The sequence below is a fragment of the Sciurus carolinensis genome, chromosome 5, assembly GCF_902686445.1.
Source record: "Sciurus carolinensis chromosome 5, mSciCar1.2, whole genome shotgun sequence".
Lineage (NCBI taxonomy): Eukaryota > Metazoa > Chordata > Mammalia > Rodentia > Sciuridae > Sciurus > Sciurus carolinensis.
Genome location: NC_062217.1, coordinates 167,746,486 through 167,774,218, shown reverse-complemented (window position 1 = coordinate 167,774,218; position 27,733 = coordinate 167,746,486). Strand labels below are relative to the sequence as shown.

Here is a 27,733-nt window from a genome sequence, read left to right as displayed (position 1 = left end):
GAGATTATGTTGGGCCCACCCAGAGATCCAGGGCAACCTCAGTGTGAAGCCAGCTGATTAGCAACCTTCGTTTTATCTGGGACTTTAATTCCCCTTTGCCATACAACCTAACATATTCACAGGTTCTTGAGATTAGGCAGTGGACATCTTTGAATCATTATTCCATTGACCACACGTCAACGAAGTGCTGAGCACGGTGGCCGGCACATCGTTGGGTGCTCCGTGAATGGCAGCGCTTACTCACAAGAGGCAGGGTTGGGTCCTGGCTCTGGAGCCCACAGTGCACCCACAGCAGCAGGAGGTCTGTCCCTCATTAGCCCGTGATGCCAAAGAGCCACTGCTGCTCTCCATAAGTTCAGCTCCTAAGCAAGGACAAACAGCACCTCCAACAGCCTCTGCTAGAAAGCCATTTCAGTGTTCCTTAAACCCACCGAGTGTTTAGTTTCTGAACATGGACTGACTGTGAAATACGGCACAGCCTCTTCATTCACCACTTTGAAGGGTCATGGTAGGTGGAACCCAAACTAAATCGTGACTCTAAAGGACAATGGAAAAGTCACCCACCCACCTCTCACACTATCTCTGGACGGAATAGGACGGCATGGTTTCTCTCATTTGGTCTTCAGGTCATCTGCACGTGCATGGACTTTGAGTCTGGCTAGACAGGAACAAGATGGTCAGTGATGGAGTGACCAAGAGTGCAGAGGCATCAAAGGGACCCCACACAGAGCCACTTGGTGCAAAGTCCCCACAAAGAACTTTGTCAGTGGGATGGGGGAAGCTGTGTGACTCTCAGAGCAGACTCCAGCTCGAGGATCTCAAGCCCAGGAGGTTCTTTGAGATCTTACCGGAGGGGCTAGCAGCAACAGGGGAGTGAAGGGGGCCTCTGTGGCTTGGAATCCTGGCTTTGCTCATGGAGGACAGCTGCTGAAGTTTAGAGTGCTGCTTTAGGCCAGTATCAGAACCCGAGCGCTCTGACGGCCTCAGCTCAGAGACTCCAAGCCTCCAACACACGCCAACGACTGGCGGTGCGTGGTGCTCACAGGGGCTGTTGCAAACTAACTGGTGTTTGTTCTTCAGGAGGAAAAAAAATGCTTTTCACAAGACACTGTCTTCTCTTTCTTTCTCTTTCTCTCTCTCTCTTTCTCTCTTTCCCTTCCTTCCTTCCTTCCTTCCTTCCTTCCTTCCTTCCTTCCTTCCTTCCTTCCTTTCTCTTTCTTTCTTTCTTTCTTTCTTTTTTCTTTCTTTCTTCTTCCTTCCTTCCTTCCTTCCTTCCTTCCTTCCTTCCTTCCTTCCTTCCTTCCTTCCTTTCTTCCTTTCTTTCTTTCCATTCTTTCTTTCTTTCCCAGGGCCTTGTGCTTGCAAGACAAGCACTCTGAGCTATATCCCCAGCCTCTTATTTAATTTCTTAAGAAAACTGTATATAAACAACCAAAGTCCCCTTCTGCCTACACACCATGGAGAGCGTCAGGTCCTTGAGAACAAGAGATGAACAAGGACACCATCACAGCACGGTCCCCCACAGCAAGAAAAAACCCCAAAACACAAAAGGCTTAGGAGAATAAAAAAGATGCTGTGTGTTCACTCCCCAGACCCTGCGCAATGATGAAGATGAAAAACGCTAATGAAATGCAGACGCTTCAACAGGGAGAGAGCACAAGGCGGGGTGTGGTGAGTGTGTGCCAGACGTCACGTCCCTGAGACGCCAACTTGAAATGTCAACCTCTGCAAGCCACCATGCAGGATTTATGGATGCACATGTGCATATTAAGAGCCTAATCACAAGCTCCTAACTGTGGTTCAATTGTCTCTAGGAAGGAATGGGACTGGAGGGGACACAGATGACCTGCTTTATCAGTGATGTTTTATTTCTTAACTTATGACAAAATGCTACTCTTTGGTCATTTTGGGAGATGAATATAATTGCATTTTGTATGGTCCTCCTGCCTTTATAAAGTATTTTTTACAATGGAGATTAAGATTGTTGCCCGATGCGGTGACGCAGGCCTGTAATCTCAGTGATTTGGGAGGCTGAGGCAGGAGGATAGCAGGTAGCCTCAGTAATTTAGAGAGGCCCTGAGAGACTCAGTGAGACCTCGCCTCAAAATAAAATATGAAAAGGACTGGGATGTGACTCAGTGGTTAATTGTCCCTGGGTTTAATCACTGGCATAAATAAATAAATAGATAGATAGATAGATAGATAGATAGATAAATAAATAGTTGTAGTCAACTTTTTCGTCTCTGTGACCAAAAGACCTCACAAGAACAATGGAGAGGAGGAAAAGTTATTTGGGGTACAGTTTCAGAGGTCTGGGTCCATAGATAGCCAACTCCATTGCTCTGGGTCCAAGGAAAGACAGAACATCATGGCGGAAGGGTGTGGTGGAGGAAAGCAGCTCAGGACATAGCAATCAGGAAGCAGAGAGCTTTGCTCACCAGGGACAAAATATAAATCCCAAGACACACCCCCAGGGACACACCTTCTCCAGTCACACCCCACCGTGCCTATAGTTACCACTCAGTTAATCCATTCAAGTGGATGAATGCACCGACTAGGTTAAGGCTCTCGCAATCCAATCATTTCACCTCTGACCCTTCCTGCATTGTCTTAGACATGAACTTCTGAGGACAGCTCATACTCAGACCATAACAAAGATCAATATACTTGTTGATCTCGACTGTCAGTAAGGAAAAACGAGGCCTCATTGCCCACACATCAGCTGACTGCTCATGACCACAGCCATGAGGCCACTCTGACCTGGGTTCAAATCCCAGTTCTCCTGCGGCAGGGGGGAGATTTGGCTGACCCCTTCATTTTCTGGAGTTCTCTTGCCAATGCAGAAGGCAGCACTCGCCCCGCTTGGGTTGCCGTGGGAGTAAGTCCATCCGCATGACCCACTCAGAGCATGCTATATACCAGTGCTCACTAACTGGTAGGTACTATCATTGTTCACCAGAGACGCAATCGCTTCAGGAACTGTTAGGGACAGTCTGGTGTTCAAGACACCCGTGTGAGCCACACACCGTCCTACCCTGCAGGGAAGGCAGGGCCAGGGTGGATTTTCCTAGGGGATTCCTGGGACCTGAGACTCCTTGGTCATAGACGGGAAGCTGGGAGAATTGGAAACAGGGATGTAGTGTCCCCTGTTGCCAGGTAGTTTTTGTGGAGATGGGACTAGAAGGTCCTTTGAAGCCTCCATCCTCCCAGGTCCACAAGGACCTTGGCTTCCAGGAAAACAGAACTTGGAATGAGATTCAATAAATGAGAGTTACAAGAACAGGGTGACCTGGTGGTGACCTCTTAAGGAGTAAATTAATTGAAAACTAAATGCCTAAGCAAATAAATTAAAAACCAAGGCCCAGGAGGTCAAAAAAACTGGATACTTTACCCAAAGCTGTTTACCAATGGAAAGCAAAACTCCAAAAAAGATGAAGTCAAAGGACCTTCAGACGGGAAAGCCGGAATGGCCCAGAAGTGGAAGCATCCGCTAAGAAGGGGATGTTGTTCCAAACACCCCCAGTCACAAGCTGGGGGTCAGGTGACAGTGGGCGGCTGGAGGGGCGGCTGAGTGGGGCCAAGGGATGCTCCCTCCCTGACCTTGGGGTTTGGCATTTCCACACTTCCTGCTCTGAGGCCATGAGACGTCTCAGGCCATCAGGTTCTTGCTGGGTTCTTCCTGGTACTAGGCAACCTCTGCCTCTATAGGAAGGAGTAGAGGTTCAGTGTCGGGGCAGGACGTGGACTCTGGACCAGGGGAGGCCTTGTGGAGCCCGTCATTAGCCCTCTTATCTCAGGGACAGTGATCTTACCTGCCCTGTGGGGTGTAGGGTGGAAAGGGGCAGTCTTCACAGCACAGTGCACACGGGAAAGGGCTCTGGAGCCATTAGCACGTGGAAGGCTCACTCTGGTCAGGTATAGACCCTGGTACAAAATCCAGCAGCCAGCAGCCTGGGCCTCGGCAGGTCCTGGAGGAGAGGACCCCAAACCTTGCTGCGTTCCTGACAGTAGCCCTCTCCTTGCACCCTCTGCCTCCTCCCACAAGCTGGGAGGCAGGAGGCCCCTGGAGAATAGCACCCGAGGCGAGGCTGGGGTGAGCTTGGTCGCCCTCCCTCGCCCACTGCAGGGCCCATGGGCTCAGGACGTGCCTGAGGCCACGCAAGGCTCTTGCCTCCTTGAGCCGCACGGCCTTCGACTGTCCACGCAGATGCCTCCCGCGGAGGGCGGGGGTCAGGCAGCCCCATTCCCACTCGGTCATGTCTGCCCAACCTGGCGCGTCTAGACACTGGATGCGTCATGCTCCTGACCTCTTTTCCTGCCCAGTGTGCGTCTTGTCAGGCCTGTGCCATCACCAACGTTCTGACTGTGGTCAGACAGCTTTCCTCATTTTTGGCTAAGTGTTTGCAGGGTAGGACAGCTCAGTCTTTCCAAGGGAGGGACGGTGTTATGAAAAGCCCAAGGGAGGCCAGGTTTATCTGTTCTTCAACAATGTCATGACCTTCTCTCTGCTGGAGGGTGCAGCGGAGGGTGGGGGACACACAAGTGGGAAAAGCACAGAGACCCGGGCGGAGTGACTCCTGGGGTCTTCTCTGATAACGTGGTCTCCCTCAACACCAGGACTCTGTCACGTGAGGGCACTGCACCAAGTACTCTGAATCCCTGGAATGGGCTGATGATCTGGAAAGGGACAGATCTTTCCAGATCTAATTTCTGAGAGTAGAACATTTTCCACCACATAATAAGACGAGTAAACACTTATTTTCTAACATGCCTTTAAGATTTTGAGTAGAATTTAGTTTTCCCATTTGAAATTCACCCAAAGGGAGTACCACCTTGGAAACTTGGCAACGGGTACCAAGAAGCTTTTAAAAAGAGCCCCAGAGAGACGTGGCAACTAAATGCAAGATGTGACCCGAAACTGAGTCCTGCATTGGAGGGGGACATGCTATCGTGGGCAGTATTGGTCAATGGAGTCTAAGTATCACATCGGTGGTAAATTTCTTGATGTTGACAATTGCCCTGGGGTTCTAGCAAGCACTGAAGCACTGGAAAGGAGCATGATAGACACAACTTATCCCCAAGTCATTCAGAAATAAAAATATGTGGATACGCACGTAGATCCAGCAAGAAACTGACCCAGAGGGTGACCCAGGGAAAAGGGTCTACAAATGGTCTCCAGCTTACAATGGTTCGATTGATGGGTTTTCAACTTTACTATGGTGTGAGAGTTACGTGTGTTCTTCAGGACAGCGTTATGTCCTCTCCCTTGCTGTTGGGCAGGGGAAGGGCCACAGCTCTCAGCCAGCTGGCACCCTACAGTGGGCTGTGTTGCCTGGCTGTGACGCTCAGGAGGTGAAGCGCATCCTGTGCATTTTCGGCTTGTGCTGGGTTTACTGGGATGCAAGCCCATTGCGAGTTGAAGGGTATCAGTAGAGATATTCTTTATGTTGTTCTTATTTTTCTTTAAGTTTGACATTCTTTTTAAAATATTGTTTTAAAAATTAATCAAAACAAAGACCTTTTGACTTAAAATTTCATGTACAGAAAGTCAATGCAGGGAGCTTATCTGAGAGGAAGATAAATGCGCATTGAAGGATATTCATGCAGCTGCTATTCCTATTGGTAAAACATTGGAAAGAGCCTGAAAGTCACGCACTGGGAATAGCCACTCAAAGAGGGATAAGAAGGAACCTGGCAGGGCACGGGGAGCCCAGAGGCCCCGTGGGTGTGGGTAAGAGCTCAGCAGAGGAGTCAGAAGGCTCCCTGCGTGCTGCTTGGTGCATGAGATGCAGGGGAGGATAACAGAGCAAAGGCCCTTGCCTGCCTGGAGATGTGACTGGAAGGCTGTCCAGGCCAGAGCCAGGACGCCACCCTAGAGGGCCTTGCAGGGGTCCCTGAGGGACAGTGGAGGCTTGGCCTCTGGCTGGGGCTGTGCCTGAGGCCACTCAGGACTCAGTTTGGAAGCAGAGATGGCCTCATGGTCAAAGAGAGGCCAAAGTGGTGTCCAGAGGACTCCAGATTCTATCCTGAGCAGCAGTTGGTGGTCCAGGGACACTGGGATGGTGGGGGGTGCAGCAAAGGCGGGGGCACTGAGGATTGGGTCTTGACCTTAATTGCCAGAGAAATGAGTAGGCAGTCACATATCCAGGTAGAGAACTCTCCAGCACAGGAGTCAGGGCCGGATGGGAAGTTTTATTTCCCTTTCTCTGTCTTTCCCCCCTTTTTTTTTTTTTTTTTTCCCAAATTTTCCCACAACAAATGTGTATTCATGTTGTCAGGATTTCTAAAAAATGCCTTAGGCAATAGCCGTCTTTCACTTTTCTAACCCAGGCCTAGAAACAGGAAGGGATCCCCCTTCCCAACCTCAGCTCCCACCTGAGGCCTGGCTGTCTGGGAGCAGGAAGTTTGGAATCAAGGGGGACGAGGGCATGTCCAGCAAGGGTGTGGGTGCAGCCACCACTGGGGAACCTCCCTTCCGGATAGCCTGCCTCCACCACTTTCTCCCATGCCACCCAGGGCAGCACCCCCAGAATTAGCTCTGACCTGGGGGACTTCAGCACCTTTTGGAGCAGCTCCTGAGGGACATGCCGAAGGTGGATCTGCGTCCCCATCAGAGGAACCAAGTTCATTTCCAGCCACTTCTCGCAGGCCGTGGTCAGCTGCTCTTCCTTGTACTGAGAAGACAAAACAAGGCCGTTGGAGGAGGAATCCCTGGCTCTCGGCGCCCTCTGCTGGCCGCTGCACCTGTGCTGGAGCCTGGCTGCAGGTGCGCCCAGCAAGCCTTTCTGGTATAAAACACAAAGGACGCAGACGTGCTTACTAGGCCTAAGGCATGGCACTCCCTTGATTTGAACCAGTTGTCACCACAGCCCTATGAGGTTGGCTTCCTGTTAACCCTATTTTACTGATGGAGAAATGGAGGCTCCAAGGTTTCCGTCCTTCCTGTGGGAACATGCTAGGGGGTAGCAGAGCCAGGAGCAACTGCCACCATGGGCCCTGCATGTGTAAACCCCTGGGCAGTGGAATGGTTTCCAAAGGGTCCAGGAGGGGCATCCCATTGGAGTTCTGAGACACCACCTTTAGAAGCAAGAACTAAAGGACAGAGAAAGTGAAAAAGGCACCCTGGAGCCAGGGACCTTCAGAGGGTCTCTCTGTACATTTTGCAAGTCCTCAGGGCTTAGAGTCTGTCCCGGCCAAAGACTTTTTGAAAAATGTCAACCTGACACAGGACATTCTTTTTCTTTTTCTTTTCTTTTTTTTTTTTTTTTTTTTTTTGGTATTGAGGATTGAATCCAGGGGTGCTTAATTACTCAGCCACATCCCCAGCCCTTTTTTATATTTTATTTAGAGACAGGTCTCGCTGAGTTGCTAAGAGCCTCACTAAGTTGCTAAGGCTGGCTTTGAACTTGCTATCCTCCTGCCTCAGCCTCCTGAGTCGCTGGGATTACTGTTGTGCACTGGTTAGGACATTCTTTTTTTTTTTTTTTAAGGACATTCTTAAATGAGGTGCTAAGAGCACCTGCTACGTGGCTGTGTGTGAACCCTGCATTGCCCTGGAGCAAGACTGTCTCCTGGTGTGAGTGTCCGTAGTCAATGGTGGCCTCAGACACGGAGCTGGAATGGGGAGGCTGAGACCGAGGCCGGCACTTCCCCTCAGCAGCTGGCCACCTGAGGCAGTTTGCTCCCTTGACTGGGTCCCTGTTTTCTCCTTTGGTAATGAGAGCTAGATGACGTCATTTGTTCCCAATGTGGACTCACTGACTGGGCTCAGGTGGGACAAGATCTCACGGCTCCAGTCTAGAATGTTCTAAAAGGTTTGTGCTGTTTTATTGGAAAAGGCCATGATATACCTTACTTCTCAACCTCCAAGATTATAGCCATTCTACTTTTTTGCTATTAATGCGTCGTTTCCGAAGCACGTCTTTTTTTTTTAACAAGTGCACTCATTTAGTGAAATAAAACATTTGTAACCCTTTGAATAGAAGTTTTGGAGCTGGGCCTGGCAGGCGAAATCAGTCCAGAGTGCTCTGGAGAGCCCCTGCCTCCCCAGCCCTGTGCCCCTGGGCCTACGTGCCCTGCCCAGGCGTTCTCACCCGGTTGCCGGCCAGGTAGAAGTTCTTGAGGGTGCTTGGCCTGAGTCCGTTCATCATGGTGGCCACACACCTGCAGAGAGACAAGTGCTGATGCTGGGGGCCCCAGGCTGCCCTCAGGGAGGGGACCCAGAGGCTGTCATTAAACTCCAGATGCAGCAGAGCCATCTCACAAGGAAGGGAGCCTCGTTTTAGGGATATGGACATTTGTCCAGGCCTGTTCCAAAGCACTCGGGGCTGAAGGAGATAAGGCTAGCCATCAAGTCCCTCGGAGGCAAAAAAGTAGCCTGGACACCAGGGCCAGGTCATTGCTCAGAGCAAACCCGTCTAAAGGTGGCTCACTGAACTTAAGCTCAGCCAGGACAGCCCCGGTCGACCTGCCGAGTGCTTTCTCCCCGCACTGACCACCCTGCTGCTGCTGAGGAGCCTCAGGACCTGAGCTCCTCGGTGCACAAATGGATCCAAAGAGCCTTTCTATGGAAGCCTCAGGCCCCATCTTGACCAGGCCTGGTTTACCGGCTCACTCACTCCTTCAGGGTCTATTCGCTGAGCTTGCCCCACATGCCAGCCACTGGCGAGGACTCTGGTGTACGAATGGCAGAGCTGATGACCAGGGGGTGACACGCACCGTTACATCACCGTGGGAACAGATGACCCCATTACTACAGCCGTGTTAAGGGTCCTTAAGTTAAAGCACCAGGTGCCCTAGGAATGCAGAAAAGGGGAGTCTCATCTAACGGGCTACATCAAGAAGAGAGGTCAGAAACCCTAAGTGACATGAAAACCTGAAGGGGCAGGACAAAGAATTGGTCGCGCTGGGATTGGGAGACCAGCATCCCAAGAGGAAACAGGGGCATCTTGAAACATCAGGGATAGCAGAGCTGCGGTGCCCGGGTGGGCCTCACGGAGGCAGCTGAGGGGTGGACGGGCGGCAGAAGGTGGGCCACCGTAGATTCGGTGACTCAACATTCACGGCTAGTGTTAGCCTCTTTTCAGCAAAAGCGTCTCAGGCGTGCTCACCTTGAACAGGGCATCTGAGAGCGGCTCTGGGGCTCTCGTACGAAGCGCCATCCTGACTCGGTATCGCTCAGTGGCGATCCTAAACTCACCTGAGTTAGGCCTGCTCATCGACTAAGACTTAAAGGATTTCCAGCGACTCTTGCCCATGTTTGAAACGTCTTCCTCAAGGAAGCCGGACCAGCAGCGAGCCTGGGGGTGTCACCACCAAGGGCACCCCAGAGAGCAGCTCTCATTGAGTTGCATTTTGGCCCGAAGCCTTTGCTAACATCAAGGAGAACATTCTAAGATTTACAGCCACATTGGCTGCATGGACATTGGACATTGCTGAGGATGCTGATCCTTTTGTCTTTGGGGTCATCTGATGGACTTGCCCTTTTGATACCCCTAGGAGCTGTGCCTTTCACACACGGTTGATCCTTTAAATTTTATTCACTTTCGATTTTTCTCTCAAGTCACTGATGGCATTTCCCTTTTCCCCTTGGCTGCTAGGAAGTTCACAGCTGACTGTGCAGCCCGCCCACAGGCCCAGTGTGGGTTGTTACAGTGTGTAAGTTTTAGCTTCTCCACCCTTGTTTTTTTCTCCTTTTTAACAGTGTGGACTGTAGTCTTATCTTTTGGATTAGTTTGACCCACTTAAAACCTCTACTAGAGCAAGAAATAATAAATGAATAAATCATAGTGTCATGACTAAGGCTCTTTATGCTTGGGTATTCTAGGACTGTCTCTTCACCAGGGACACTGATTATACTATGAGGAATTGCCTTGAGCACAGGGGACCTGTCCAGGGTAACCAGACCTGGACCTCTCGTGGACACTTGGCTCCTAAGGTTGCTGAGTCCTGCCAGTTCCCAGCCTCTCTGTCTCTTAACCTGCCCTTTTGCCTTTCCCTTCCCCTGCTGAGTTCAGACCCTCCTTGTCCCCCAGGTGGGTCTTGGCAACAGCCTCCCAACAGCAGGCCTCCCTGCCTCCATGGCCTCCACATCTGCAACATCCTTCCCGCTGTGGCCTGAGGAGCTCAGCTTTTACCACCCAGGGCTCCTGCCACCTCCTCTCCAAGCCTCAGGTCTCTCCTCTGCCCAGTGGAAGCGGCTTGTGTGGCCTCTGAGGTTCAGCCTAACCTGGCCTTTCCCTTCCTCTTTCCCTCCAGCTGTACTGGGTCACACGTATGGTGGCCATGATCCCAGCTGTGACTCCAGCACCCGTGCCAATGCAGATATCCTGTGAGTCAAGGAACAGCACCAGGTGAACCCTACATGCACACATTCCACCCCTGGATGAATTGGGGCAGCCTCGGAATGGGCCATGCAGGGCTCAGCAGCCATTTGGGGGCTGGCACTGACTGGGGGCTCTGACAGGATGACCCTGAGGTCTCGGCCAGTGCCCGATGCTGTGGTGCCAACAGAGGGACCTGCAGTATCTGTCTCCCTGCACAGGCACGCACGCGCACAGCCACAACCTCACAGGCAGGCGAGACCTGCCCGGCTGCGCGCAGGCCTGCCCTGGCCTCTGGCCTGGAGTACCATCCCGCTGCAGGTATCTGCCGATCTGGGGCAGGTCCCACCGGCCAGAGGCAGCCTAGGGGCGCTGAGGGAGGAAAGCCTGCTATCAGCACAGCTGTCCTGGCATTCTGAACGAGGCAGGGAGGGACAGAAAGGAAGCACCCGCCCGTCTTGGTTCATCCACGGATAAGCCCGGGCAGGGTCTAAAAAGAAGGGCTTCTCATCTGGGCCTGTGACGGGGGCAGAGGCTGACAGGTGCAAGGTGACGGGAGGCCCCTCCAGGAGGGAAGCTGCCTTCCAGGTTGGGATGTCTTCCGGGGCAGTGCCAGGAAGAGGCTGCTCAGAAATGATCAAGGAAAGCGGCCGTGGTCTCGTAGTCACGGTGCCATGAGGCTGCTGGGCTGCCCGGGGTGGTGTGGACAGAGGAGGGGGTTGGGGGCTCAGGACACCCAGACTTCCCACACCCCTCATCGCCTGCAGGGGCAAGGCCAGATGTCTTGGATGGCTCCAAGACCTCGCGCAAGCCGCCCTGCCTACCGTTGCTCACCTCCCAGCATGCACTGCACAGCCGCCAGCCCTGCAGCTCTGACTGTGCACGCACACTGGAGGGCCTCCGTGCCTCTGGGCCCCCTCTCTGTCCTCTGCAGGGAGGTCCAGGCCTCTGAGTACCTGCTGTTCTTGGCTCATAGGGTCTGCCTGCCCAACAGAGCTGTAAGCAGCTCTAGGTCAAAGGCACCTTATCTCAGGTGCTCCCAGGAAGAAACACTGGCAGGATTGAATCTGGATGTGTGGACACTACAGAAAGTGAGTTGAACCCCGCATTGTCCCCAGGAAGGTCCTGTCTCCACCCTCTGCGGAGCAGTCAATGTCCTCTCTGGGCTTGGATTCACTCACTCGCTCAGATGAAGCAACAGGCTCAAGGAGGTGAAAGGAGCCAGGTGGTCGTCCCCACCCTAAATCCGCTCTACACTGACTTGCACGGGGAATTAGAAAACCAAAGAACCTCTGGACAGCAGCTCCGTCTCCAGGCCCAAGCCAGGCAGCGGGCACGCGACCTGCAAGAGCCCAGGAGGAGGAGCCAGACGCTCCAGGAAGACGAACACCACAGCCCTCTCCTAAGCATTGGTGGCACGGAGGGCATTGCAGGACCCCAGAGTGGGGCTGCTCTAATAAACGTGTTTTCTTATCACGTGCGCCATTGACTTGGATAATCACACACAGCACAACATGTTCCACTGGGGAGTCTCCACCCTTCACTCTGCCCGACTTGACTCATTTCCTGTGTCTTGGGGACTGCTGGACAGGAGGCCTTCGAGGACAGTGACCTGCCTATCTGTCCCTTTCTGTCTCCTTGCATCCCAGAGAAGCCTAGAGCTCACTCTGGAAGGGCAGGTGAGAGAATGAAGGCGTGACTGAATACCTGACAGGTGAACCACCCTAAGCAAACCCCATCTGACCAAGTGCCCCAGGGAGGGGCCGGGGAGGGCAGGAACCACAGACGGGCAAGTGACAACATGACCACCCCACCTGAGCAGAGTAGTGCCATGCTTGTGGTGCAGGTTTGGGGCTCCTCAACCTCCTTCACGTCTTGGTTTTCCTACTTAGAAGCTGTGTCGCCTTAAAGCCTCAGGCTTCTCATCTGTAAAATGGGTGTAGTGATATTACTACCTCCCAGGGATGCAGGGAAGATGAAAGGAGCCTGCTGAGAATGGTGTCTGACTACAGCAAATGCTTCACTGCAAAGCCCTTTGTATCCATAGTCCCTAAACCCAGGAAAGTTCTGGAAAGCGAATAGCACGAATACCGTGAGTCATGCTTTACAGTGGAGACGGTGGAAGTTTGTGGAAGTCAAGGGGAAGCTTACTGCGGGGCTGAACACAGTCCCCGCGCATCACGTGCCAGGTTGTTCTGAACTGTGCCAAAAAGGTCAGTGAAAACTGGGAGCCTCCAACTCAACCACCCCGAGGCTGGCTGTGTTGTCCTGGCTGCCTGGATGCAGGCAGGACGCAGGCAGAAGCACCAAGACCTGGCCGCTGCTCCCCCCAGCTTTCAGCATGCATGAGTCTCTAGATGTCCAGAGCCCGGGGAACTTGTCGGGATGAGGAAGCTTCCACAGTGGACGCCCATCCACTTGGAACTCCTGCTGCCCCCTGACCGGGCTCTGAATGCCCAGCAGAGAGGATGCTCCCCAAGTGGGCAGTGGAATTGATAGGCAATTTTGATTTCAATCTTGGCATTTTCTCTGTTCAAAATGATTTATAATGACTATTCATAGCAATAAAAATATTATTCATAAGAGAAAAACCAAGACTATCTGAAATGAGCAGAAAAAATGAGAGGGATGGGAAATGAGCTTGGCCCCCAATGGCCAGTTTAGGTGTGTGCACTTGATCAGGAAGTTTTTAACCCCAAAATGAACACAGGTGAAATTGATAAGCAAGTCTGGGCCTGAGGGCCCCCGGGAAGTCACTTTGCAAACCTTCGACCTCCCCCCAGCCATAGACCCCCTCCCATTTGCATTTCACTCCTGTGAGTCGAGAACCATCTGACTACAACGAGCACGCAGTGGTTCCAGGGAGCGGGCTCAGGCACACGCTCAGGGCACGTCGGTGTGGGTAGTGTCCTGCTCCTTCCCAGGTTCAGAGCCGTGCTAAGCACTGAGGACCTGAGGAGTCGGCCCAGGGAAGTGGAATGTCCGTGAAGTGGGCTGGGCCGGGCCCCCCACTCACCTCTGGAACAGGCGGCTGAACTGGAGCGCGTGGGCGGAAGCCAGCACCCCCAGGACTTCCTCCACATTCATCTCCACGTCCTTCAGGTAGAGGTTCTTCAGGGCCGTGGCGAAGGCTGGGGAGGCAGCAGCCAAGGGAGGCTGTCAGCACAAGCTCCGCCCACCAGGCAGCAGCCCGGGGCCTCAGGACTCCTGAGCTGGGCAGGCAGCATTTGGGCCGACCCTGCCTGGCAATTGATGAGCTGGGCCCGCGGCTCACCCAGGAGTTGTTCAGGAGGCAGCTGAAGCAAGCTGAGCTCCTGCTGGAAGGACCCTCCTTGGAGGCTGTGCCTTGGGGTCACCTGGGGAATGAGACATCTTGGGGACCCCCGAGGGCTGCGGGTGCCTGGGTTCGTGCAGCATGCTGTGTACGGGTGGGTGAGCTTTTTCCTCCAGAGACAACAGACAGCTCACCATGGACTTTCCTTGGAGTCTGGGGACTTTGGTAAAGAACAGCGACTCCTGGGAAGAGCCAGGAGAGCGCGATTGTTCCAGAACTGGACTGCCCTGGATGGGGCCAGATGGACTTGGCCTGTTCTAAGCCCCACACTGTCACAGATGGGGACACCGTGCTGTCACAGTGGGCGCTGGGGACGACTGGCTGACCCCATGCCTACGTGGATCATTTCCCAACGCAGCCGTTCCTGGCCGTGTTCTCACGTGATGTCACACGTGCTACTTTCACACAGCAACCTGGGGCTGGGAAGGGCGGGGACGGAGGGAGCCCCAGGGAGCACCCTGGGGGGGCCTCTGCTGCTAGGAGCCAGCTGGTGGGGGTCCCTGGCTGGAGGGGCGGGTGGGTGCTGTTGGGGAGCTAGGGAGGCCACTGTCGTGAGCTCAGGAGGGACAGCGCCTGGGAAGCCTGCTCCTACTCCTGCCTGGGCTCCTTCCCACGCTCCACGGCACTGCCCCCTAGGTTCCCCCCTCTTCCTTTTCCCTGCCCCGGCCCCTTGCCCCTCCTCCTGGCACTGTCCAGCACTTGGACGAGGCTGTGCGTGCCCCTGTGGGTTCCCTTTTGTTGTTTGCTTTTGAATCTGGGAGCGCTCCCTGTCAGTGCCACCTGGGGACAGTGAAGCCAGGGCTGCATTACCAACTCTGGTGACCGCCGGGTCATTGATCTTCAAGGAGATGATCATCCTCTTGACGGGGGAGGGTTCCTGGATCTTCCCAGGCCACAGAGCTAGTGGAGGAAATCAGACAGCGATCTGCAGAGGCCGGGGGAGGCCCCGCGCCCTCCACTCCGCCTTGATCTCCGCACGCATCTCATTACGGCTAGCTTGTTTAATGGATGCATGTTTAAAATAAGTTCTTATTTTGAAATGCTTTCAGAGCCTCAGGAAGTTACAGAAGTCGTATAGAGAGTCCCTGAGTCCCCTGCTCAGCTTCCAAGGGCCCTTCGTGGCCAATGCACATGGCTCCCTCCCTCCTTGCCTCTCCTGCCTTCTCTGGTTAACCTGGGAGTGCACCTGAGCTCCTGGGGCATCAAGTGGGAGCAGAGTGGCCACCTGCTGAGGGACTGAGGTGTTCCCCAGGGGCTCTTGACACTTTGCCACAGATCTCCAGAATGCCACCCAGGAGTTCCAGGAGGAAGGAGTGGGGTCACCAGTTTGTCACTAGCCAACCCATCCCCGGAGTGCTTCTCAGGTGGATCATGCTCTCAGGTTTCCAGTGTTGTCCCACAGCTCCTGCACACAAGCCAGCGCCCCACCCGTGGCCCCAGGACCTTCGTGGCCTCCACCCCTTCCCCTGCTCCGCTCGCCAGATCCCAGGCTGCCTCCTCTGGGCCTGTCTCTCAGGACAGTATATGGGCCCCCTCCCTGCCTCCTCCTCATCAGGGACCTGCTCATGTGTCCCTTCTCAGAGAGGCCTTCCTGACTCCTCATGTGAGGTGGCACCCCACTCCTGCCACCCTACGGACAGGCCCCTTCCTTCTGCCTGGACCGACCTGCCCACGGCCTGCTGTCCCCACAGGCTGCTGGGGATGATTGGCGGCAGGCACGGTGATGGCGTGCTGGTGGCTCCAGCCCCAGTGGCCAGCGCAGCCTTGCCCTTACCAGGCTAATAAAAGTGCCCGAATTACTGGAAGGAAGGCGCCATCGCCAGTGCGTCAAGGGTCCAGGGAGTGAAAGACCATTCACGTCGAGAGCCAAATGTCTGTCGCATGACAGAAAAAAAAACCCTTGTCCTCAGTGTCCCCTCACCATCCTCTGGCTCTTGGCTCTGTTCAGGCTTTCACTCGGCAAACACCTCTGCGCACCTACTAAGCGCCAGGCCTGTTCCCAGCTCTGGGTCACTTTCCTCTTGGCATTACTGCTTAGCCTCCTGCTGTGTGACCCTGCCAATCACTTGACCCCCAGCAGGTACTGAGATGGAGCACACGGGCCTGGCCCACTGGCCACGGGAGGCGGTGGTCAGGCTTAGTGGGGATCCTGCTGTTTATTGTGCTTTGCCATGACTTTGGGTTTGCTCGTCTGTGCCCCCAGATGGCAGGGTCCTGGCACAACGCCTGGCATAAGCTGAGCACCTAACACTTGCCGAAGGAGGGAGTGGTGCCCGCTGGGCCAGAGTGAGCAGAAGGCAGAGTCCAACCTCCACCAGGTGAGGCAAGCCCCACGTCGGAGAGGAAGCTCATCGTTTGATCTTATGCTTGAGTTTCTCTAGTTTATGTTTAGTAAGAGTGCCGTTTCTTTTGGATTTTGTCCTAGAGAATTAAAGCGCCCTGCTCAGGGACAGCTGCACCTCCATGTTTGGAGGAAAGGGATTGAGCGGCAGAGAGAGGCTGTGCCTCTTCACAGAGCCCAGAAACCGCCTCTGCAGCCAACTCCGGGCAGCAACGTGGTCGTCCTCCAGAACACGAAGGCATGTGGGTGAAAAGCACAAGTTGTCCTCGGGAGACAAGCTCTGCTTTTAAAGGCTCATGCAGGACTTTGTTTCCATGGAACTTCCTGGAGACACGAGTCCCAGGGGTGCTTTGGGGGACCCTGGAGAGTCATGACAGTCAAGGGCAATGGGGTCTCATCGCTGTGCCTTTCCTGACACCTCCAGCCAGGCCCGGCCTCTGGCTTGGGGGTGGGGGTTCATATCTGCCCCAGTGACCCTGGTCTCAAACCCGTTCTCTGTGGTGACACCATTCTAGACCCGTGAAAGACCACGACGTTCACAGCGACTCTCCTGCTTTCCAGTGTGCTCACTCTCTAGGTCACCAGAGCCTTCATGGATGCCGGGTGAGAGTGCTGACCCAGGCACAGGGAGATGGAAGAGCCCAGTCCTGCTTTTGAGGACATGGGGACAGACGCTTAAGAGGAGTGGAAATGATCACAAGCAGGCGTCAAGGCTGCCACGGTTGTGTGGGAAAGCCGCGGGTGGCTCTCACTGCCAGCTCCGCTGGGGAAGGGCTGAGTCAGGGGCTCTGTGGCCAGGCAGATTCCAGCAGGCTGGCTCAGGGAGGGGCAGTGGCTGGGGTCTCTGGCTGCCTGTCTGGCCCTGGAAAAACAGGGCCCTGCCACCGTGCCACATCCTGGAGATGTAATCCCATCCTGACCACAGCTGGCTGGCGTTGGGGACCGTGAATTTTCCATGGCACCTGCTCGTGAGTCAGCCCGAGTGGTGCCCATCTGTTGCCCCAAGAAATTGGCAATGAAGCCGGAGAAGACGTCGAACAGGTAAGAGCAGGCCAAGGTGTTCAGGGTTTAAAAGAAGGAAAAAGAGAAAAGTGACCTAAATTCTTTTTGGAAGGAGGTAATGTCAAAAAGAAAGAAAAGGAAAAGAGAAGAAAGGCAAAGAAAAGAAAACAGGCACACCCGGGTCTAACCAGCACAGCTCGGGCAAAAAGCCAGAGTTCAGAACTACGACCTCGTTCCGAAAGCTCTTCAGGAGACTAACACAGTCCATTTCTCTTCTCCAGGAAGGAGCCAGAGTCTCCATATCTACCTGACCAAACAAGACGTGGTGAATACAAGGATAGTGCCTGGCAGGGTGGCATGTCCCGAGTGCTCGCCGTGTTTAGTGACCTGCGACCTGCCCCAGGCTTCAGAGCCAGGGGATGAGAACTGTCATCCTGAGGATGTGGGGGTTAGACAGACCTTGGGCTCAGACCACGGAGCCATGCTCATATCTGCGGCAGTGACCCTGGTCTCAAAACAGATAACCACACTCCAAGCTGGGGTCTCTCCCGCCCAAGGGCATTTGGGGCTGCCACCCAAGGTCCAGTGGGAAGTTACCTCGACGGGGGCTGGTGACACCCCGGGTCAGGGCTGCCAAGTAAAGCTTGGTCAAGGTCTCAGACTGGAAAAGCTGGGGCTGATGGAGCTCCCATTTGAAGCCAAGGCATTCGAGTGTCACATCTGAGGAGAGAAAATGACACTGAGCAGCGATTCAGGAATGTCCCCAGACAGAGCTGGTTGACTGCTTCCAGATACGCCTTTCAATCACAGCTGTTACCGAGTGGCAAGTGGCTTCCTCAGTTCTCAGCGAGGTGCAGCCCTAAAGGAGCTCAGTGGCCCTGAGGGGGACACATGGCAGCCTTACAGTGGTAAAACCCAGAGAGCTGCCAGCAAAGCCGTGGGACTTCAGAGGCGCACACGCCGCCCTCCAGTTCAGGCAATTGGAAAGGTTTCGCAGGACCCTTTCGGGGACACTGGCTGGAATACTCACAGCGTTTCTCAATCTCGGCACTGTTGACACTCAGGGCCGGTGGCTCTCGGCGGTGGGGACTGTCCTGTGCCTTATGGATGCTCAGCAGCACCCTGGTTTCTACCAACAGGCTGCCAGCAGCACTCCCCTCCCCAGCTGTGACAACCAAGAATGTCAGCAGACATTGACAAGGTCCCCTGGGGAGCAAAATCATTCCTGGTTCCCCGCTGAGAACTGCCGGATGGTTAGTACCTGAGCCCTACCGCCTGAAAGGCCACAGGAAAGTGCAACACAGCTAATGGCTGTCAGAGGGCGGGTCTCCTGGGCTTCTTTCCTCTAGGGAGTGGAGACTACCAGAAAGTTCATTATTTCCTCAGAAAGTACGAAATAAAATGACAATGTGAAGAAGACCCTTTGCGAATTGCAGGAGGGTTTTAATGTCTCAACTTTTCCTTCTTAATATTTTTTTAGTTGTACATGGACACAATTTTATTTATTTACTTTTTTGTGGTGCTGAGGAACGAACCCAGTACCTCACACGTGCTAGGCCACACTCTACCACTGAGCCACAACCCCAGCCCCTGCAGAAGGTTTTATATGGGGGAATCTTGCCTGTGGAGTGCATGGATGATTTTGAAAAGAGAGACATGCACAGGAGGGAAGGTGAGGATCCAAGGACATCAGCCGGGAGAGGCGGGGTGAGAGGGCTCTGCACGGCTCAACCCCTATGTTAGCACAGAACTGGAGAAGGGAAGATGCAGGGGCTGAGCTCCCCAAACCCTAGATTTCAGTGCCAGACAGGACCTGCAGGACCATCAGCCCCAACCAGTTATTTCTTGGCTTTGCCATCAGTGTGACTGTGTGACCTTGGCTATCTGTTTCTTTTGCCTGTTACTATTATTGCTATTCACCTGGGGATCAAGCCTTACTTCTTGGATCAGCCCAGGTGATCTGGTTATGCTGGATTAGAAAAAAAACCCACTCTTAGGGTAACCACAGGCAGGAGAATAACTGAATTAAACATGGTCCCTCACTGGAAATTGCTTTCCACGTTCCAGGATGGCCAAGGCAGGGCAGACATTGCCAGTGGATCCCAGAGCTCTTTCTCCCAGTCAGGAGATGGCCTCAGACTACTTCTCTGGGTCAATCAGAGTTGATAAGTGAGACGTTTTTGAAGTCTTTTAAACTTTCCTTGGAAAGGGACACGGCTCTGATCTCAGGCAGCATTACATGGGGTCGGGTTTATCCCTCCCAAAAAACCTCTTTAAGAGCTGACTTTGGACTAGGGGAGTAGCTCATTGGTAGAGTCCGTGCCTAACAATGCATGAGGCCCTGAGTTCAATCCCCAGTATCACAAGAAAGAAGAAAAGGAAGGAAGGAAAGAGGGAGGAAGGAAAGAGCTGACCTGTCTGGGTTTCTTGTTAGGTTCAAGGGACCTTTGGTTAGCTGGATGGTCCAATTCTGATTCTTGGTCCTATTTCAGGAAAGTCCTCTTGGACAAGCTCAGATGTGGATGTCCAAGTCATAACTGGTTAAAGCTCCAAGGGAAAAAGCACCCAAAGCAGCTGCTGTGTGCTTAACGTCACTGTTTAGTCTTCCACTCTAAAGGCTACTTGTTGGCATTCGTACATTTGTCTTTGTGTGTGTGTGTATGTGACCACAATCAGTGTGTTTACTGAGCTTGGTTTTCATTCATCATGCATTTGACAAATATTTACAGGCCAGTGGACAAGAATTGCAGCTGGAAGACCAGGGACAAGAGTCCCCCAAAGTCAGCAACATTCTGATTTCACCCACAGATGACAAAACTCACCTGCTTCCCCGTTTTGGCTGGCCTTGTCCTTCAAATTCTCAGTGAAAATTTTCCAAATTTTTGGAATACGTAACCTCAAGGAAAAATACAAACAAAAAAAATCCAAGAATTAATCCTGACATTTTTCTCCAACTGGGACAGACATCACTCCAGTGTGCTTCCCTGCAGCCACCATCAACCACCTTGTCACATCGTGTCCTTTGGGGGCGCTTCCTCAAGTCACTGTCTGTGGATTTGACCACAGCAGCTGACTCATGGCTGGCCCCAAATACTGATTCACGTGTCCAGTTTGTGGGTAGGTCTTACTGGGGAGGTATGTGAGGTTACCCCTGGCTGCCCAAATTATACCTAAAACAATGGCATACAGTAGGTGCCCATTAAATATCTGTTGGAGAAAACAATAGCATGTTCTACCCACTTCCGGGACTAACTCGCTAACGATTTTGTTTGGAAGTCATACAGTCCTGGTCACAGTGATTCCCCTGCTCTTCCTGCCAGGTTCCAGCCCACTGCCCAGGCTGGCCTGCTGAGGCTGTCCTGTCCAGTTGCTTGCCTTGACCTGATGAAATATGCTTTTGCATTTGTCCATGCGTCTTTGCCTTTATCGTTATGACCTTCACCTAAGCTCCTGCAGCCTCCCAGCCACCAGCCCTCCTCCCCTGGGTCGCGGGCCTTGTGCCCTGCAGAGCTGGTCTTGCCTCCCCTGCTGAGCATTCCCACCAGCTCCCAGAGGCCCTGCGGAAACCCAAGCGCCTTGGCCTGGGCCTCCCTGGGCCCCGCTCTAGCCCGCTGACAGCTTCCGCAGCGAGTGGGCTCCTGCTTCCTCTCCCTCCCAGGTGCTGCTCGCTGGGCTCCAGTGCCCTCCTGCTCTCCTGCTCCCCCTTTTCCTCAAGGGGCTCCTACACACCCTTCAGGATGGGCTTTGTTTTTGCTTTCTCCAAAGCAGCTGGGCGAACGTCTCCCCGACCCCAACCCCAGGATGAGCACCGCTGAAGCGCCCTCTGGTGTCCTGTGGCTGGCCAGTTGCTCCCAGGTCCTCTGCACCACAGGGCCTTGGTTTACCTCTCTGCCTGTCATGCAGATCTGCAAGCCATCATGCAGGGGGCTCAATAAGTGTCTGAGTGGATGAATGACAGATAGATAAGAGGCTTTCCCACAAACACTATGTACTCAGCCCACTGAGCAAGCAAATGAAACAAAATTTGAGTCACATGTTCACGGCTTGAGGAGGGTCATTCCAAGAAGGTCAACCAGCCAAGGAGTACTCAATGACCACATCTGGTCCCAGTAATGTGGTGTCCACTGGGGCATGCTGTTTTCCTGCAATCCCAGAAGCCCTCAGAGGCCAGGGTATGTGGAGCAGCCTGTGAATAATACTGCCTTCGTGCTGCCTTTTCCAGGGGCGAGATGGCTGTGAGTGACTCAGTCCCAGGAGGGTTTGGGACCATGAGTTGTTTACCCACCAGGACCAGTGGGCAGAACCCAGCCACCCTCACATCCTCCCTCAACCCCCTGGTGGCTTGGGTGAAATGTTTGGGAAGAGCCGGGCAGGGTCAAGAGTTCGGACCATGACCTCAAAAAGGAGCAATGGGTTTTGGAAAATATGGGGCAATGCCCATGAGCTCAACCACCCTCACAAACATCCCCGTCACCAGCTGAGCCAGGAGATGCCAGACAACAAACTGACCACCCTGCCTCCTCCTGGGGTCGTGTTCCTTCCAAGACATGCTGTCCATCATTCAAGTTCTGCAGAGCCCAACAAGTGATGGGATGAATGGCATCTGGTCACCCCTTTGGGGACTAATGGCCTGTGATGAATGATGTGGTAGATGGAGATGTTGGGACCGTTCTCTGACCTGGGAGCTTCGTCCCCCAAGTCACGGTCCATGATGGAGAAAGGAAGAAGGGAAGGGAATCCTGTAAGTTTCTCATGGACACATGGCTCCTGCAGGAGTCACAGATGTGGGGCTCTGTCCCTGTCCTTCTGTCTTCTGCCATGTGACCTTAGACCAACCTCTGTGTCTTGTGCTTTCCTCCATAAGATGAGAGGACGGGGTGGGCGGAGGGCAAACATCCAGGCGGCCATGCCCAGCACTGCGCGTGCACTCAACTGACATCTGCCCTTTCGCTTCCTCTCTGACTCAGACCCTCAGGCTCTGGGCCCACGCTCCCGGAACTGCTCTCTGGTAAACATCCAGGGGTCCCATTTTGACATTTTGCCCCTTTGCACAACCTCCCTCCACCCTCAGAATGGGCGTGGCATTGCAGGCCGGATGGGAGAAAAACATCGGGCAGGGTCACCAGTTGGGGAGCTGGGAGGTTTCTGGGCCCCTGTCCAGCACCATGACCCTTAGAGCTTTAGTGGGGTGGCCCTTCCCTTGGGTCCTGCCTGAGGAGTGCTTCGCCCATGCTGGATTTCTGGGTTCAGGTGACAGTGTGCATCCACACATGCCAGACCACACCAGGGACTCTGCTTGACAGGGGTGTATTCGTGCCAAACACCATTCTGAACTCTTTCTTTGGATGTTGCCATAATTCTCACGGCAACTCCATAAAACAGCATATCCTATGTGCAGATAAAGAAGCTAAGGCACAAAAAGATGAGGTTGTTTGAGAGGAAGCCAGCATGTCCTCATCTTTCAGCCCCCATCCCTCACGCCCCAGGCCCTGAGGAGGAGAGCAACCTGCAGATGCGGCAGCATCTCTGAGGGACTGGTCTGAGAGCCTGCAGCATTGTGGACAGACACAGCCAACTGGCCACCTGGGCAGCATCCAGGCAGGGACCTGCTCAAGACAGGACATAAATAGAAAGCTGGAAGCAGGTGTCCCCAGCTTTCTACCTGAGAGCCTTTACTAACTAACCAGAAAACTTAGATCAGTCCAGCTCCTGTCAAAGTACACAGCGCCCTCAAGTGGGAGAAGCAACGATCACAGCATCAGCAACGGGAACAGGGCTTGCTGTGGTGTGGCAGGGAGGTACACAGAGCTACGGGTGTCTCAGGGGAGGGATGGATGTAGCATGGTACAGTTCCAGGTTTCCCATTGGTCAGGGGACCTGGGGAGGGAAGATGTGGCTACTAGCTCAGCAAACAGGGGACAAGCAAAAATTCTGTGCCAGACTCTGCCCCAGGGTGCAGCCCCTGCTTAGCAGACTTGACCTTGAGCTTGTGAGATAGATGCTGCCAGCCAGAGTGCATGGACTCCAGCCAGGCCGAGGCACTAGGGAAATGAAGAGTTCCTTCTGCAATAGGCCCAGCTCTGTTGTTGGGATGGGTATGAGAGAACTCCTGGCATGGAGGAGCAGTAGTTCAGCTGCCAAGACACCACGAGATTGAGGGCAATAGACTCATCAGGTAGAAACGGGCATTTGTGAGAGATGTCCAAACACTCAGTCACTAAGTTTTGTCAAGAAATCATTTCATCCCTGGATGATACATTTAGAATCTTGTGAGGGTCTACAAGTTCCAGGTGCAAAGGAAAGGCCTAAAAAAAATATGGTCAGCCTCTCAATGCATTTTTGTCCCCAGCTTGCCAATGTGCCCATGACAACCCATCCATCCAACCAGAGTGGCCCAACCACAGGCGCTGGATTCTCCCTACCTGTCTGAGTTCTTCAGAGTTTCCTCAATGTCTATGCCCAAAGCCTGGCACATCTGGGGAAGTGCCAGCAGGTCCCCAAAGAAAGGCTCTTGGGGCAAACGCCACCGGTTGGTTGAGCCAACTATCCGGCGCTCCAGCCGAGTTTTGTGCTGCTGGGTAATTAAAGAGAGAGAGAAAATCTTTTAACCTTGTGGACACGCCAGGGTTTCCAAATTGTACAGCAGAAAGAAAATCAAGACAAATTTTAAATTGCTGATTAATTTTCAAACATGCTAATATTTCTCACAGAGTCACTTCTCAAGGTCTGTATTCCATAGCCTTAGTATCTAGTGCTACAGAGTTATTGGGAATTTAGGATTTAGGACAGGAGGGGCTAGAGGCCAAAGGTCAGGGAGAAAGATGTTTTCTCACAGGCTCTCTGAAGAATCCACAAGCAGTCATAGGATTTTGCTTTAAGTACTATTCTTTAAGTACTTATCCTAATGCCATTCAGACAGACACTACTCAGAGGAGATCCTGGGCAGGGGCTTTTCTTTTTTTAGCAAAATATATAAAACATAAAATTTGAAACATATGAAATGCATTATTCATTTTTAAAGGGTACAATTCAGTGACATTTAGCACATTGGTAATGTCATGCAACAATCACCACTATCTAGTTCCAGAACATTCTCAATGCCCCACAAAAGAAACCCTGTGCCCATTAAACTGTCACTCCCACTTCTCCCCCTACCCCGGCAACCACTAAGCTGCCCTGTGACTCCTATTTGCCTGTTCTGGATATTGTATACAAGTGGAATCACATAATACATGGCCTTTTGTGTCTGGCTTTTTTCACTTAGCACTGTTTTCATGCTTCATTCCTTTTCAAGGCTGAATGCATTATGTGGTACACCGTGTTTTGTTTATCTAATAGTCAGTTAAGGGACATGGTCATGCCTACTTCCTAGCTATCTTGAAGAGGCTGCTGGGCATATTCTTGAGTGAGCTGTTGCTGAACACCTGTCTTCTAATTTTTTTGTTTTTTTTCATACCCAGGAGTGGAACTGCTGGGTCACTGGGAATGGGTTCTGACTTAGAAATTTTCTTGAGGTTTCAGCAATTTCCTAAAGGGAGTAGGAGACCACCCAGCATGGAAATAAACCTCAGACTCAAGACTCAAAGACACCAAGCAATGAAAAAGCGCCATGAAGAACACATGCGAATGAATGTAATTGGTCCCAAGTCACCCAAGCACCAGGAGAGTGGCGGAGAGACCATGGGCTATGGATGAAGGATCTGAGCTCAAATCTTGTTATTGTCACTGTTGTATGGCTTTGCAAAGTCACTCTTCTGAGCCTCTCTTGTCCTCATGTAAAGTGGAAATCAGGTAAAATGAGAAGGAACTATGACAAAGATGATGATGACAACATGTGATGATTATAATTGGTAGTTATGATGGTGATGGTGGTGGTGATGGTAGTGATGCTGGTGGTGATGATGATGGTGATCGCAGTGGTAATGGTGACAGTGATGGTAATGATGGTGGTATGTTGATGGTGGTGATAGTGATGATGGTGATAGTGATGGTGGTAATGGTGACAGTGGTAATGGAGGTGATGGTCATGATGATGGTGATGGTGATGGTGACAGTGAGGTGTGATAGTGATGGCTACAGTGATGGTGGTGGTGACAATGATAGTGATGGTGATGCTGATGATGGTGATGGTGGTGATGGTGATAGTGATGATGATGGTGTTGATGGTGATGGCGGCGGTGTTAGTGATAGTGATGGTGATGGTGGTGAAGGTGATGGTGATGGTGGTGATGGTGATGGTGGTGAGGGTGACAGTGATGGTGATGGTGGTGATGGTGGTGATGGTGAGGGTGATAGTGATGGTGATGATGGTGATGGTGGTGAGGGTGATGGTGATGGTGATGGTGATGGTGGTGGTGATGGTGAGGGTGATAGTGATGGTGATGATGGTGATGGTGATGGTGATGGTGGTGATGGTGATGGTGGTGAGGGTGAGGGTGATGGTGATGGTGGTGAGGGTGATGGTGATGGTGATGGTGGTGAGGGTGATAGTGATGGTGATGATGGTGATAGTGATGTTGGTGATGGTGCTGATGGTGATGGTGGTGAGGGTGACAGTGATGGTGATGATGGTGATAGTGATGGTGATAGTGGTGATGGTGATGGTGGTGAGGGTTATGGTGATGGTGGTGATGGTGCTGATGGTGATGGTGGTGATGGTGGTGATGGTGATGGTGACTGACGGTGGTGATGGTGATGGTGATGGTGGTGAGGGTGATAGTCATGATGATGGTTTTGATGGTGATGGTGGTGCTGATGCCATCTTGCCTTCAGAGTTGTTAAAAGGATCAAGTAAGCTTGAGAAATATGCCTAAAATATGGCAGGTGAAAGCAAACTGGATCTGGGTCCAGATGTAGTCCTGCTGTTTGTGAGGCATGAACAGTGGTCAGTGCAGACAGTGGGGCTGCTCTCTGCTTTCTGGGCGGTGCTGCCTGGACATGTCTTCCCAGCAGAGTCAGCCCACAGAGCTTAAGGTCCTGGCGGGTGCAGGACCGGTCCCTGAGGAAACCTGGCAATCCTGCTGGAACCCAGTGCCTCTCCTCACCATGACTTGTCTCCTTGTGAAGCTGATCTACTTACTGGATTCAACATTTTCATGAATGGTAGTGGAGATTACACAGCAGGAAAAAGATGAACACCTGAAAGACAAAAGAGCTAAATTTGAAACGTTTGATCAATTTCCAAAGGGTCTTTCAAAATATCTTATAGAGGAAATTGGCCTACAGAATCTATATTTTGCCACAAAGTAATGAGTGAGTCTCAAGTGTGTGTTATTGATCACATCAAGAGGATATCTGATTTTTTAAAGGCACAGTCAGTAGACAGACAATTCTCTGCCATTGTGTTGGGTAAGTGGCTCAGATATAGCAGCATGGAGATAGCCTGGGATTCTCCATACCGCCAAGGCGCTGAGGACCGAAGCATGACTACAAATAGGCTGACTGTGTGATCCATCATTCAGACCAGGAGACTGAAGGGGTAATACTAGTAATAGGCCCAAACTGCAGGTGTGGCCAAGGCTGTCCTGGACCCAGGGGGCTTATGGTCAGTGCAGCTAAGAGGGCCTGGAAAGGACTTTCCAGCTGTCTTTCAACACAGTCCAGGCAATTTATTTGCATGCAATAGAAACTAATCAGGTTAATAGTTTGCCAAAAAAAAAAAAAAAAAAACCCACTGTGGAAGTCGGGGGAGGTGAGATTGATTGGAAGGATGCTGGTGGGAGGAGACACTCCCAGAGGCCAAGAGAAATGGAGGACTCTGTCAGGAAGGAAGGAGGCTGCACAGGGAGGAGCCCGAGGGGCTGCCTCTGTCAGATACTACCACAAGGATGAATCGGTTCTCCCGCACTCAGTATCTGTGTGGTTCTGCTCAAGTCAAGTTCTTTTTTTTTTTTTTTTTTTTTGGTAAAGTAATATATTTTTTTAAATTTAAATTTTTGATTTTTACAGACTGCATTTTCATTCATTGTACACAAATGAGTCCGCCTTTTCATTTCTATGGTGTACACAATGTAGATTCACACCATTCGTGTAATCATACGTGTACATAGGGTGATGATGTCTGTCTCCTTCCACCATCTTTCCTTCCCCCACCCCTCCCACCCCATCTTCCTCTACACTGTCCAAAGTTCCTTCATTCTTCTCTTCCCCGCCCCCACCGCCCCCCATTATGTATCATCATCCGGTTATCAGAGGAAAACATTTGGCCTCTGACTTTTGGGGCTTGACAAGCCAGATTCTTAACGAGTGAACCCCACTGGCCTAACCCAGCAGACACACGACTAACTCTGCCAACAAGACTTTGCGTGGTGGGGCTGGGTAGCTGTCCGGGGCACAGTGAGGAGGAGGAATGGAAGTGAGAGAGCAGGAGAAGCCAGCAGAAGTCCCTGCAACTTGACCAAGAACTTCAGCTGCCCCTGTGCTTGCTGCCAGAAGGGGCCTCACCTGCCTCACCAGGCAGTGGGGTGGGTCAGTCATTCACTGGAGAAGCATGTGCCATGCAGCTGCCACAGGCAAGGCTTGTTCCTGAGATGCGGCAGCAAGCAAATGGACATGATCCTTGCCCCGTGGGATTTCCACACCCCTCCATAGACAGGCTCTTCTCTTCTTTCTAAATTAGCTAGATCGTGTGAATTGCAGGAATCATGTACATTCATGGTAACGAGCGAGCCAATGCAAAGACAGGAAAGAGCAATTCAGCAGGAGCTGCACACGATTTCACGTGGATGCATCGTT

At 52.5% G+C, this 27,733-nt stretch overlaps 1 protein-coding gene across 1 annotated transcript in view; it reads right to left on the bottom strand.

Moving 5' to 3' along the window:
* Nucleotides 1-26,096, bottom strand: part of Btbd16 (BTB domain containing 16) — a 45,213-nt gene extending 19,117 nt beyond the window's left edge. The window contains exons 1-10 of the mRNA XM_047553823.1: nt 26,079-26,096; nt 23,422-23,570; nt 19,822-19,895; nt 17,597-17,719; nt 17,255-17,269; nt 15,376-15,387; nt 14,467-14,556; nt 13,339-13,453; nt 8,094-8,163; nt 6,544-6,674 (exon numbers count right to left, since the gene is read on the bottom strand). Coding sequence (XP_047409779.1) covers nt 6,544-6,674; nt 8,094-8,163; nt 13,339-13,453; nt 14,467-14,556; nt 15,376-15,387; nt 17,255-17,269; nt 17,597-17,719; nt 19,822-19,895; nt 23,422-23,570; nt 26,079-26,096 — 797 coding nt within the window. The remainder of the gene's footprint in view (nt 1-6,543; nt 6,675-8,093; nt 8,164-13,338; nt 13,454-14,466; nt 14,557-15,375; nt 15,388-17,254; nt 17,270-17,596; nt 17,720-19,821; nt 19,896-23,421; nt 23,571-26,078) is intronic.
* Nucleotides 26,097-27,733: the final 1,637 nt, after the last annotated feature.